This window comes from Mytilus californianus, unplaced genomic scaffold (genome assembly GCF_021869535.1).
Source record: "Mytilus californianus isolate M0D057914Y unplaced genomic scaffold, xbMytCali1.0.p SCAF_14, whole genome shotgun sequence".
NCBI classification, from domain to species: domain Eukaryota; kingdom Metazoa; phylum Mollusca; class Bivalvia; order Mytilida; family Mytilidae; genus Mytilus; species Mytilus californianus.
Window position 1 is genome coordinate 31,414,115 of NW_026262626.1, and position 15,355 is coordinate 31,429,469.

The 15,355-nt window shown below is 32.5% G+C and overlaps 1 protein-coding gene across 2 annotated transcripts in view; it reads left to right on the forward strand.

The window, feature by feature from the left end:
• The window catches only part of LOC127724637 (uncharacterized), a 640,225-nt gene that overhangs the window by 615,835 nt on the left and 9,035 nt on the right, over positions 1–15,355 (forward strand). The window contains exon 36 of one of the 2 annotated variants that reach the window (XM_052231645.1): positions 6,532–7,561. The exons of the other annotated variant lie outside the window; for it this stretch is intronic. Within the exon in view, the coding sequence (XP_052087605.1) occupies positions 6,532–6,543 (12 nt within the window). The 3' untranslated portion in view covers positions 6,544–7,561. Of the gene's footprint in view, positions 1–6,531; positions 7,562–15,355 lie in introns of those variants that run through there. 2 annotated transcript variants of the gene reach the window in all.

Consider the following 15,355-nt stretch of genomic DNA (forward strand, 5'->3'; position numbering starts at 1 on the left):
ACAATTTTCATAAATTTTGTAAATTTTTGTAAATTTTTACAAAATATTTTCCACTGTAACTTGTGCCAAGTTCATTATAGATAGAGATAATAGTAAGGAGCAAGAATGTTCAGTAAAGTAAGATCTACAAACACATCACCATCACCAAAACACAATTTTGTCATGAATCCATCTGTGTCCTTTGTTTAATATGCACATAGACCAAGGTGAGCGACACAGGCTCTTTAGAGCTTCTAGTTTACTATTTCCAATCTTCACCAAAAGTCACTGCGTTACTGACATGATTTGTAACAAACCTTTCTAAATTGTCTGTTAATAAATTTTGAAATTGTTAGAAACTAAGGTTATAACTCCCTCAGGCAAATAGATATAAGAAAATGTGGCATGAGTGCCAATGAGACAACTCTCCATCCAAGTCAAAATTTATAAAAGTAAACCATTAGATGTTTGATCTTAGATGGATTTTACTATATTTTAGGTTCTTTTTGGTTATATAGCTCTTCAACTGTTTAGGTTCTTATACATCCTTGGCTTTCAAAGATTTATCTCTGAGGATTCATGATGAAGGTTAATCCAGAAAAGGGCTTCGGATGCATGCAATTTATAACGTTGTGTTTTCATTTTTTACAGCACTGGGTCCATACCTCTGCTGGTGGACTATCAGTTCCCAAGGGTAGCATCAGCCCAGTAGTCAGTACTTCGTTACTGACATGATTTATAACAAATCTTTCTCAAATTGTCCGTTAATAAATTTTGAAATTGTTAGAAACTAAGGTTACAACTCCCTCAGGCAAAGTTGACCTTAAATGGATTTGGCTATATTTTTAGGTCCTTTTTACATGCCTGTTTACGGGACATATTATGGTATACAGTTGTCCGTCTGTCCGTCGTCAACATGTCGGACATTAACTCAAGAATGCTTTCACCAACTTGCAAGAAATTGTGGTGAATTGTTTATATCTATTGACATGAGCTCCCTTTCGATTTTTATAAATTTTAGATTTTACGTTTCCGAGTTACAGGGTTTTATTCATAAAAAAAGGGGGAATTTTCCAGTTTTCGGACAAAAACTCAAAAATGCTTACAGCAATTCTTATGAAACTTTGGTGAATTGTTTGTATGTATTGATGTAAGCTCCGTTTAGAATTTTATAAATTTTACATTTTACATTTCTGAGTTATGCGGTTTTATTCATTAAAAAAAGGGGTGATTTTCCAGTTTTCGGACAATAACTCAAAAATGCTGTCACCAATTCTCAAGAAACTTTGGTGAATTGCTTTATCTATTGATGTAAGCTCTCTTTTTATTTTCATAAATTTCTAATATGACATTGAGAATTAATTGAACTTTATTTTTTTATAGTCTGACAACAGATTTACTTAGTATTGCACAACAGCAAGAAATCTTTAATTGAATATAAATTCAATTCATATAACCAATTTCAAGTTCTTTGACTACATTTATTCAGAAACCTATAATATGTCAAATATTTAATTACAATCCAAATTCAGACCTGAATCAAGTTTGAATATTGTCTCCATTTTTCCTGAATCAAGTTTGAATATTGTGTCCATTTTTGCCCCAACTGTTCAGGGTTGGACCTCTGCGGGTGTATCTAGCTGCGCTCAGCGAAGCAGTTTATTGGTTATATAGCTCTTCAACTGTTTAGGTTCTTGTACATCCTTGGCTTTCAAGTATTCAGATTTGAGCGTTTCTGATGAAGATAAATGCAGAAAGGTGCTTTGGACACATGAAATTTATAACGTGTTGTTTTCATTTTTTAAAATGAACCTGCCCCTTAAAAAGAATAGGATTCTTATCGGTTTTTGAGATGGTAGATCAAAGATCAGGTCAAAGTGCTTACAAATAGATTGAATTTGTTTTTAACTGGATTTTCCAAGGAAAAATCAGTTATTGATTTGGGTATGTACGGCGGATGGTCAGCTAGCAAACAGTGTCTGTTCATTAACATGAAAACTTTTTGACGAATTTTTTTCAAATTTTGATTTGTTGTTTCCTGTGACTAAATATAGCTTTTCTCGTTGTTGAGTGGTAGACCTTTCAGTAGCCAAAAGTGATATTTATTATATAATTGAGTTATTTCTCTTTGAACAGAAATGGTGTAATTAATAATTTTTTGTATAGCTAGTCTAGCAATGATTGTATCTGTTCAATTGATTTTAGTCAGGAGCTGTCAAAAATTTCTTTATAACTATATTTTTTAAGTCATGTGTTTTGAAGGTAGATGTCACAGTTGTTATGTGGTATTTTATTTTTGTTGTGTGTGTTAATGTTTAATTTTTACTTGATCCTGTTTGGGGGTCCAAATTTGCAAATATCATTTTCATTAGATAATAATATATTTTTATTAAAGTATAAATTTCATTACATTACATTGTGTAGATAAAGTTATTGACATTGATAGATAAGTTGCAGATCTATATTAGTTTGTGACAAACGAAAGAAAAAATATTGGGAACTATTAATTACATATATAAAGTTTGATTACACTAAGTGTTTTAAATAATTTTCACCTGTTATCAGATAAGAAAGCATGTGGTAAATATCAATCACACAATTATATTTGGAATGAGATTTATTTGAAAATTTTCTGTTACCTAAGTGTTGATGATGATAAGCTCTGTAGGACAGTATAAATATAGTTTGAAATTTACTGTTCGTTATTAGACATTTTGAAGATAATTATAGATAAGTTTTATAGATTATTAAAAGACATTGTATTAATGATATATGGCATTTTGGATTTTTTTTTCTTTTCTTTGGTAAATTGTTTGAAGAATTTTGTGGTAGGTTTGTTTGTTATTCTGTATAAACTAATTTTCTGAATGCTATATATATATATATATATATTTTTGATGAAGCGAACTCATTTAAAAACTAAGCTTACATGGCTATTAATAAACATATATTTAGATTTCTGATTTTGGGCCCAGTTTTCAAGTTGTTCCAAATCGGGGTCCAAAATAAAACATAAATTGAATATATATAGGGTACTTTGAAATGCTGAATCTAAACCTGTATTTATTTGCATTATTAATTAGATAATACCATATTGAGGTCCAACGGGTCCTAAATTAAACTTTTGTTTGATTTCATCAAAAATTGAATTCATGGGGTTCTTTGATATGCTGATTCTAACAATGTACTTAGATTTTGGATATTGGACCATAATAGGTAAATGTCCGATTTCAAATTTTTCAGTTCTTTGACCACATTCATTTTGTGTCACAAACATATGCTGTGTCAAATATTCAATCACAATCCAAATTCAGAGCTGTTTTAAGCTTAAATGTTGTGTCCATACTTGCTCAACTGGGTTTGACCTCTGCAGGAAAATCCGGTTTGCTGTCACTCTGACAGCCTCTTGTTGGAATTGAACTTGTATTTCTATACGATATTTTTTGAGCCATTTATCAGATCTTTACCATTTGTGAAAGAAATAGAAGCTTGAGATGATAAAGATTCTTATTGATTTGAAGGTCACTGAGTGAAAATGAATTCAAGGTCACAGCAATTTTAGATGACTAAGTTGCTTCCACGAAAGAACGGAAGTTCGTAACTGCCAAAGGTCATTACGGTCACGTGACGCCATTTGTCAATTCTTAAAAGCAAATCTCCGAAGTTTTTGGAAAGTTTGCTATAGCTTGCAATAGAAATATACTTTCCTAAGGCCTCGGCCTCAAAACGGAAGTAGCCAGACTAACTTACTAGGATGTGTGTTCTACTCTTAGATAATGTAGTACTAGTGTTTAAATACTAATTCTAGGAAGATGCTTTTGAAATTTTTAGTTACTACTTTTTTGATAAGCTTACAGCTTAAATAAAAATGGACTGAATGTTCACTGACAATTCAAATGAATTCAACTTTATTTTGAAAATGGGTATCACAAACACTACTTCGCGGACCTGCCGTGTGCGGAGGAAAAAATCAAAACAAATCTACACGAGACAGCATGGTTTCAACATTTAATCCTTAGAAAATTAAGAGGGCCTGATATTTATTTCAAGGTGAGTGTTTTTTTAACATTTATGCATGAAATTAAAGTATTTCTTTTTGTTGATGATATTGTAATCTTTTAAATTTTTACCTTTGTAAATGCTATTAGATTTGACCTAAATAAATTATGCATACTTCGAACTGTCAGCCATTTTGTATGTTTATGTTACCTGTATGCTTTCCTATGGGATTCCCCAGACATGCGCAATGAGATTCAATCTCCATGTGGGTGCAATCCGACTAGATAAAATAGACATGCAAACCGATTCTTTTGAGATAGATTTGAGACCAACAATAAGAAATATTATTGTTATGCTGTGTCTCACTGTTTGCATATTCATTATTTATGCACAACGCACTCGAGAATAACAGTTTGTCTCGTCATTATCTATGTGTTTTAAATGTACAGTCCATTATTTACGGTGTGTCATTTAAATTAATCATTAGTTATTAATTGATTCTATTTAAAACGACGAATGAAAACACGTTTATCTCGTACATATAGTAAACATTACTACAAAATACCCGAGATTAATTATTGACAATTATGAATGAAACTTTTTTTTTCGGAATTTAAAAACGTAAAGTTAAGGCCACGGTCAACTACGATAGCAAGTTGGCAATCAACTAGCCTGTTTCAAGTTTAATGGTGACTTGGAAATGCAGTTGCTGTTATTTTTCGAATATTCGTCGAACTGAATTTCAAAGATTGCCGCGATCTTCCCAATTCTGTTCTTCCCTTGGACACAGGGATGCCGGCAGCCACCTTCCGTTTGTGAAGAGGTCTGGGCTGACATTTATCCACAGATGACAATCCATTGCATGACATTCCAAGTAACAAGACGCCTGTCAAAGAAGAGTTTGTAACACCAACATTGTGCATATACTCGAAAGAAAAATGTCGAACTACGGAAGTCTGTCAGAATTCCATTCTATTTTTATACGACCGCAAAAAATTTATCGTCAGCGGACAATAACTTTAGTTTAAGTGTATGGATCTCTATGAAATTTAACCAAATGGTTCAATACCACAAAAGAAAGGTTGGGATTGTTTTTAGGGGTGGTGGTCCCAACTGTTTAGGAATAAGGGGGCCAAAACAAGCATTTTTCTAGTTTCAGGACAATAACTTGTGTATAAGTATTTTGATTGCTCTGAAATTGTACCACAAGGTTCAATACCACAAGTAGAAGGTTGGGATTCATTTCGGGGGTAATTGCTTAAACCGTTCAGAAATTAGGGGCCAAAAAGGGTCTAAAACAAGCATTTTTCTAGTTTTCAGACAAAAACTTCTGTTTAAGTGTATGGATGTCTCTTAATTTGTACCACATTTTACAAAAAGAAAATTTCATCAAATAAATTTTTTTGGGGGGATTAATTTTTTTTTCCTCAAGATTAAAGAAATTGTCAATTTTCCAAGGAAAAAAATTGGGGGTCAATTTATTTTGCTAATTCTTTGTTTATAGTCTGAAAACAGATTTTCTAAGTATTGCACAACAGCACAGTGTATTGCACAACAGCAAGAAATGTTCAATTGAATATAAATGGTCAGTTGACCCCTCAAGGAGTTATTGCCCTTTATTGTCAATTTTTAACCATTTTTCGTAAATTTTTGTAATCTTTTACAAAAATCTTCTTCCCTGAAACTACTAAGACAAATTTAACCAAACTTGTCCACAATCAACATTAGGGTATCTTGTTTAAAAAATGTGTCCGATGACCCCGCCCGCGAACCAAGATGGCCGACATGGCTAAAAAATAGTACATAGGGTAAAATGCAGTTTTTGGCTCATATCTCTGAAACCAAAGCATTTAGAGCAAATCTGACATAGAGTAAAATTGTTCATTAGGTCAAGATCTATCTGCCCTGCAGTTTTCAGACCAATCAGGCAGCACGTTGTTGGGTTGCTGCCCCTGAATTGGTAATTTTAAGAAATTTTTCAGCTTTTGGTTATTATCTTGAATATTATTATAGATAGAGATAAACTATAAACAGCATTAATGTACAGCTAAGTAAGATCTACAAATAAGTCAACATGACCAAAATTGTCAATTGACCCCTTAAGGAGTTATTGCCCTTTATAGTCATTTTTTCACAATTTTCATAAATTTTGTAAATTTTTGTAAATTTTTACAAAATATTTTCCACTGTAACTAATTGGCCAAGTTCATTATAGATAGAGATAATTGTAAGCAGCAAGAATGTTCAGTAAAGTTAGATCTACAAACACATCACCATCACCAAAACACAATTTTGTCATGAATCCATCTGTGTCCTTTGTTTAATATGCACATAGACCAAGGTGAGCGACACAGGCTCTTTAGAGCCTCTAGTTATTTTTAGCTGGAGCACTGTTAAGAAATATTTAATCGATTTTATGATTATCAGCGCCTCATTGAATTAAGTCATATACAAATGTGTCCCTGCTCAGTTTTCATTCCACTTCAAATTTACAACCCAACCTCTTAACTCCCTCTCATAATTGATTTTTTGCTTCTCTATTTTTTTTTTCAGTTTGCATGGTGAACAGATCAATGTGTATTCAGTGAACCCTTTAGATCGTCTGGTGTCATCATTATTGTCAGAGGCCTCAACATTCCGACGTAATACCGATAAACATGGAGTTTTTAGAAATTGGGACTTAAAAATATGTCTTATCACCATGGCATTTAGTTCTATAAGTAAAGTGATTTGAATATCAACATCAACATACATGCAATTCAATTGCCAGTATTTTTTCCCAAGTTATGTTCATTGAGCTGTTATATTTTTCACCTTTTGTTGCTTGTTGTTTAATATATGAGGGTCTGGATGGGGTTTACAGAATAAGGAATAATGTACAAATTGTGCAGAATAAAGGGCTAAAAATTTAAAGAATAGAGAATAATAGGCCAAAAAAACATAGAGAATAATGGGGTTCTAAAATATATAGAATAGAGAATAATGAGAAAAATGTATAAAGAATGGAGAAAAGTTGCCTAAAAAATTAAAGAATACAGAATTGAAGGACCCCCATCCAAAACCTCATATATATTTGATATTGAATAAGTGCAATTACAAATAATCAGTTAAATTTCAATTTGGTTGTTTTGTTTATATTATACTTTCAAAAGAAGGAAATAAAACAATATCTGGTAGCACTATTACAATAAAGCTTAAAAACAAAATTAACAGAGTGTATTAAATCTGACTGTGAATGAACTGAAGCCCGCCTCAGGGTGCGGGATTTTCTCGCTGTGTTTGAAGACCCATTGGTGGCCTTCTGCTGTTTTCTGCTGTTTGGTCGGGTTGTTGTCTCTTTGACACAATCCCGGTTTCCATTCTCAATTTTATTAGAAAAGTAAACTAAGAACACATGACTTAGAAACAGTTTAACAAAGAATGCTAATAAAATTTGATAGCTAAAGAGTAATTTGCTACCAAACTAAGAACTTGGGAGTCTCAGAATTTGGTCTTAGAAACACCAAGATAGCTGTAAACATAATGTGTTGACAATTAAAAGTACTTCGAATAAATGACTGAAAACCAGTTTTCCTGAGAATGTTTTTTCCTTATAATGGAATATATGTTATTATGGAAATATGTAGATTGTTGACATTCTGGCATATTTCTCAGATTGCTAAATACTCCCCCTCCCCCCCCCCCCCCCAAAAAAAAAACAAAAAAAACAAGTTTGAGGTTATATAGGAATTACCATGTCCGTCTGGCTTCGTGTCCGTTTTTTTTTTATCTGTGCAATTTCATCTAAGGCTGGGGTGTGTCATACCATAGTCCGGTCACTCTGACCTTGACTTTGACCCCTTTGATAGTAAAACCATGTCTAATTCGTGTCCTGTTCACAACTTTTGTACTGTAAAACATACAAAAGTCAGTCCACTCTGACCTTGACCTTTACCTTTGACCATTATGACAGTTGATTTTTATTCAAATTGTGCCCGTTTCATAAAGTTTGTGCTTTAAACTTATGGTTATCAAACTCAGTAGGCAGTTGCATCATGGTCTTTGGACGTGTCATATTCCAAAGTCTGATCACTCTGACCTTGACGTTGTCCTTTGATACCTATGATAGTAAACCTTGTCCAATTCGTGTCTGGGTCATATCTTTTCTACCTTATAATTTTGGTTAACCTAACATGGTATGCAGTTCAACTGTTGCATTATAGGCTTGGGGTGTGTCATATATCAAAGTCAGATCATTCTGACCTTTCTCATTCGACCCCTATGATACTTAAACAGTGTCTGGTTTGTGTTTGGTACTGTAGCACTTTAAATGACAAAACTTTGTACACAGAAGCATCATACTGACATTCAGTTTCAGAAATTACAGTATGCAAACCTCACACTTTGTTCCTGGGTCAGTATGATTCTTTCAGATTAACAGTTCAACAAAGAAGCAATGATTATAAAATATGAATGGCTGAAAACCACAAAATCTCAAAATGTCATTGCCTCAATGCTGAATTTCACAGCAGCAACTAAAATGTATTACATGGTTATAAGTACCTCTACGAATCTAGTGTATATAAACTTTTTATTCCTGTCTACATATTGCTATTGTTGATTAAATCTTTCATATAAATTCACTTTCACTACGGTTTTATTGGTTTAAGTTCGCTGTCTTATTTAAAATAGGAGATGTGGCAATTATTGCCAATGAAACAGTTATCCACCAGAGTTCAAAGGATTCAAGTTCAAGATATATAAGCAATTATAGGTCACCATACAGTCTTCAACAATGAGAAAAACTCATATCATATAGTCAGCTACAAAAAGCCCTGATATGAAAAAGGTGAAACAATTCAAACAAGAAAACTAACGGCTTAATTAATAACAATACAATTTACTAAAAATAAATATAAAGGACCTGAATCAATAAAAAGTACCAAAATCACAGGCCCTTGACATGGGATGTGCGCATAAAGAATGTAACAGAGCTTTCTGAGTACTGAATTATTTCAAATCTACAGTTTAAGGTTGCAATAGAAAATATCAAAATTTTACATGATAAACATATGAAAAATGTGATTTTTGATAATTGCTGATGAGACAATGATTTAGTAAAAAAAACATCAAAGCTGACCGTTGCAAACTTTCCATAGGTGCTATCCAGCACTTTGATTTACAAAAATCAACGATTAAGTGTTTCTAATGCGTGGAAAAATAGTATAACTTAGTGCAGGAACTAACAGTGTTTTGAAGTGACTTTCACGCGTGGATGTATTTTTAATAGGGATGTCAACGAGTACTCGAGTATTCGAGTATCGGTCGGTAGTATCGAGTATCGAATACCAAAACGATACTGGACTAATCGGTTTTCTGTTAGAATATTACTGTCTTCTTTATATAAAATTGATCTTCTTAAAAACCTCTTTCGGAAATTAAATAGGCATCACTGATTAATCATACTGTAAATAAAATACATTTTGTTTCGAATGCTTGTGCTAAATTGTCATTTAAAATGCCTCCGAAAATTTGTGGGCTATACCTAGGACAACACTTTAAACTAAACATGTCTTAGCCATTCCGTCACATCGGTACCGTCAGAGCAAATAATTTCGTCTGCAAGACTGTTACCTGTTACCTGTCACCTTTTGTAATTCCCTCCTATATCAGGAGAACCTGGAGTTCATCCAGTAATTTTTTTTTCTATATATTTACAGTCTGTTTCCAGTCGCTATACAGACTGTAAGTTACAAAGTTGCAAAACCGACTTTCCCCAATAATAGTTTACAAGAAAATGTTTCTAAATAAAATAAATTCGTTGCATCCTCTGGTGGTCGATATCTTTTTGCGTCAAAAATGAACTCATTTGCGCCACAACTTATTTGCGCCAATGCTACTTCTGCGCCACATCATTTTAAAAACTATTGGTATCATTTGCGCCAATAAAAATATCGTCTAATTTCGCCAATTTTATGAATTTATTTATTTTTACTTATATATTTCAACTAAATGATTGACTTCCCCCCTCCTTTAACCGGGATTTATCTGCAGTTTACCGACTGGTGGAGTTAAAGTCATTTTAATACAAAACATATGCTGAATTAAAACGTTCACTCATGTATATATAGTTAAAAACTATAATATGTCTCTGTTCAACATTAAACCAAAGGCTGGTATTTGTAACTGAGAATAGACTCATATTCCTTTCTGATCACTTCTCCTCTCACTAGTTTTTGGTACTTTTCTTGAGCAAAGTTTTCTTTCTCCAAGTCGACTTCTTGCAGCTCCTGGTTTTCCTCTATCAGACTCTATTTTCTTGAACGATATTTCAGACATCTTTACATGTGAAAAACTATTCTATTACTGCATGTACTGAATAATTTATTTATTGGTGAGTTTTCTTAATTCTGATGAGTGTTCAGTTTAATCTAAAGTGGAAAGATTAATTATAGTACATGTTACATGTATGATAAAGGTAAAAAATATACAGGTAAATGTGGCGCAATTTGATTTCATTTATTGGCGCAATTAGAAAAATAGAGAGTTGCGCATTTGATACCTTTTCAAAACTGTAATTGGCGCAAATTGATTCTGTTACCCTCTGGTGACTCTCAGTGAATAGTTAAACTTCTAATCCTTACTTCCTTTGTAAACATTAAATGTGTTTTCTTAACGTTTACCAAATACTATTGTTTGATATGGTTTTTCTTTGTTATAATTTTTAAATTGGTGTTCATTAAATTATATTGATTAGATTATTGTTTTTCCTACTTAATTAGTACTTGTATGCAAATGTAATGAGCTATTAATTATGGTGTGTAATTCCTTGTCCCAGATACTTATGTTATTCCCGAGAGAGTACTCGAGTATCGCTCGATAAAACCAACGAGTACTCGATTAGTAATTGTCCACCGAGTTGACATCCCTAATTTTTAAACGGAAGAATTTATTGGATTCAGTTATGGAAAATTGTCAAGTTACGCTATAATGGCGACGACCAAACGAGGCCACACGTCCGAGATGGACAATGCTCCTCAAGATAAGGAAATGATTGATGCAATCAAGAGAAGAACTCAAGAAATTTATCGAGTGAAAACTTGGAAAGCTAGTGAAACATCACAAAGGCCTGTACAACAAGATTTTGATGAAGCAGGGCCAAGTGTTAGCAGAGATGTTGGTGAAAGGTCCGGTAGGTCTTTTCACCGCCGAAAACCACTGCACACCACCGAACACCACTGCACACCACTGCACACCACCGAACACCCCAAAATGATCTTAAACTATGAAAAAATACAATATTTTATCATGTTATCTTATCTATTTCACGTATTTTAGTAAAAAGTTTAACAAATAAAAAGGAAACGAGACCAATTATAAACACACAAAAGAGTAGGAGAGTCGTCAACAGTGCAAAACAGTGCCGAGCACCCACAATTATACCTTTTTATCATTTTTTGTTATTTATTTTACCTTTTAGTTGTAATTATGTAAACAAATTTAAAAATAAAATAAAAGGGAATGAGACCGAATTTTAACATCGTAAAGAATAGGAGCGTCACCGATCACACTTAACACCGTAAAACACCGCCGAACAAGACAAAAAACATTTTTAATATTTTTTGTTATTCATGTAATCTATTTGTTATAATTTAGTAAAGAGTTTCAACAAGTGTTATAGAAGGTATGATAGGTTTAATAATGAAGTAATAAAATAACAAATAAAAGGAAACCAAGACCAAACATTTGCATCGAAAAAATAAAAAAGTCGCCGAACACATTGAACACTTGACATGCTACATGTCCCTTCCTTAATTTGTTTTTTTAATTTTACCCCTTTAACAATTTTACTGCTATAAGTAAGATATTTCCATTATACTGACACATGCAGAGGAAGGGTTTTGTAATGTTTGTCTGAGGCTTGACCAACTGACTGTTAATCTTAGAGTAATTAAGATGACATTTATTGATAAGAATTATTACATTCAATAATTATATTGAAATAGACATTTAATTAGAAAAAAATCAATGAGTCAATATATATGTAGTTGATTTACTGAAACAATAACATAATAAATAGACTTTCCCAAACGCCGAGTGTATTCACCGTTTAGTTATTCTTTGAAATTGCGATAAAAAATCAATAAATTCAACAGTTTTCTGCTTTTATTGACACGCATTATTGTTTTTCCATAGTTTTAGTTCACTTTTGGGGTTTTCGGCGGTGTTTGGTGGTGTTCTGCGATGAAAAGACCAAACCCGAAATGTCAACCAGAAATGACCTTACAATACAATCATTGTTGGAGAAAATATCCAACATAGCCGATGTGTAATTGACTGCTCCAAAGGCTTACATGCAAAACAGCTGATCTTTGAAATTTTTTTAAAATAAAATGCTACAAAGAAAATTTTTTTCTTGTACATATTATGTATGTAGTAATGTGAAATTGTGATTTAATCGGGGGAAAAAATGGATTATGCCACGAAGAATAAAAAGATATGAAACCCTGAAGTCAAAAATATTTTTTTCTACTTTCTGTTTGCTGTTTTTACTAGGTCACACCACTTCCAGTAAACATGATATCCTTCCACTTTCCTGGTTTGATATCCCAAAAACGATGCAATATTTTTTTTCAAATCTAAATATATGTTTCCATTAAGCACAAACTTTTAATCAAACAGAAAAAAATGAGTCCAGAAAAAAATTCAGAAAAAAATGGACTATTTTATTTCACTCCATGTTTTGACATGCACCGGAAACTGGAGTTGTAATACAAAACTGGTACCGATAGAGTCTCACACAGAGATAATCGCTAATTTGGCAGCGAATATGTTTACTGTTCAGGACACTGTTACTCAGAAAAACGTCCCTAAAACAAAAGCCAACAGAAATGCACAAAAAAATAAAGTTGATAATGACATTAACACTATTAACAGTGAAAGTGAAGTGTCTGACAATGGGCTGGAAGATATATCCGATGATGAGGATGAGGAACTGAATATTGACAATATAGTCGACGCAAATGACGATGCCGAAAACAAAGCTTTTCTAGATGAACTGGAAAAAATGTATGAAGAACCAAAGAAATTTGGGGGAAAAATAGATGATCAGATGGCAGAGTTAGTTGATCAGGCAATCAACAAGCCATTGAAAACAGAGACACTGACAAAATTAGATGACACTTATTTAGTCCCAGAGAACTGTAAACATTTACAGGTCCCTAAAGTCAACAAAGAAATCCGGAGAGATTTTAAAAACAAAAAAACAAAGAGATCCAGATTTGGCATTACAACATATGCAGAAATGCATGACAACAACTTTACTGATCGTCGTTAAATACCTCAATGTCATGAAAACTGGAGGCGACATGAATGAAGCAAAGAGCATGACCAAAGACATGTTCAAAATGTTGACGCATTGAATATATATAGCTAATAGAAAGAGGAAGCAACTGATTACTCGACGAGTTCCTTACAAATATAGAAGCGTTACAGATATAGACACTCCTGTCACTAAATATCTTTTTGGTGACAATTTAGATACACGGTTAGAGGACCTCATAAAAGAAGAAAGAAGAATAAATAAACTGAGCTTTAATGAGCCTTTTTTTAGAGGGATAGAGAGTGGAGAAACGTCCAGGACCTCCATGGCAAAAACCACCACCCTATTTTCAACCAAAACATGCAAAAAATTCTGGACAAATACATGTACAGAAGGGCAACAAGAACAAGAAGATGAAGAGTGGGTTTCAAAACAAAGACAATCGTTAAGTGTAAGTGATAATATAACATTGATAAACACAGTAGAAAATTTCATAGTAGGGAAATAAATTTTTTTGTAAAAAATTGGGAAAAGTTAACTAGTAATAATTATTATATTAAATGCAGTGAAAGGATATAAGATTGAACTAGATGAAATCCCAAAACAAAATTTTAGAACATCTCCAATTGCATTTAATGAACAAGAAAACCAGTTAATCATAACTGAAGTTCATACATTCTTGAAAAGGGTATTATTAGGCAAGTGCTGAACAGAGAAAAAGACAATTATTATTCTGACATTTTTATTCGGCCTAAGAAAGACCAGACAATTCGAATGATATTGAATTTGAAAAACCACAATGAAAGTGTGTCAAAAATTCATTTTAAAATGGAAACATTGGTTCGAGCTTTAACTAACATACAACAAAATGATTACTTTGCATCAATTGATTTGAAAGACATTTATTTTATTAGTGTACCAGTTCATGAACAAGACCGCAAATTCTTAAAATTTGTATGGAATGATATCTCTTATCAATTTTGTGCATTACCACAGGGATTATCAACAAGACCAAGAATTTTAACAAAATTACTTAAACCAGTATATTCTTTTTTGCGCAAAATGGGTCATAAAAATGTCCCATACATAGACGATAGCTTACGTATAGCACGCACATATGAAGAATGTCAGAGCAATGTCAAAAATACTGTGGAATTAGTATATAGTTTAGGTTTTACAGTACACCCTAAGAAATCTGTGTATACACCAACAAAAGAGATAACTTTTTTAGGATTTATAATTAAATTTCGAAAACATGACAGTTTAACACAAGAAAGAATTTCAAATTTACAGGATCTGTGTTTTGAGGCATTGCATTCTAAGGAAATAAGTATCAGGAATTTTGCTAAGATTAAAGGGAAAATGGTTGAGAGTGAACCAGGTGTACAATATGCTAAATTGTATTACAAAGATTTAGAAATATATAAAGAGAAAGTGTTAAAAAAAGTTTTATGGGAATTATGATACGATTATTTGTTTACCAACTCATGTGAAAACAATGTTCATGTAGTGGATTAAAAATCTTCCTACTAGTTGCAAACCAATAATGCAAAATGATCCTGATATTATACTGTTCAGTGATTCAAGTAAAACTGGTTGGATTGGAGTAAATAAAACTACTGGAGAAAAAACAGAAGGTTTTTGGTCAGCAGAGGAAAGAGAAATGCACATTATTTTTTTAGAACTTAAGGCAGCTTTTCTAACTTTACAATCCTTGGCTGGAAATATTTCACAAAAACATATCCGTATGAATTTAGATAATACAGTATAATTATTTTGGAGGAAAAATTACAAATTTACATATTCTAAGCAAAAGAAATATGGTTTTGGTGTTTAAAACATAAATTATGGATTAGTGTGGCACATTTAGCTGGGAAGCTAAACATAGAAGCTGATAAACTATCTAGAAAATTGAATGATGACATGGGATGAACATTAAAAACAGATTTATTTGAAAAATTACAGAACACTGTAGGGACAATGGATACAGATTTATTTGCTAGTAGGCTTAATAATAGGAAAATTCAATACGTTTCATATAAGCCAGAATCACATGCAATAGCAATTAATGCTTTT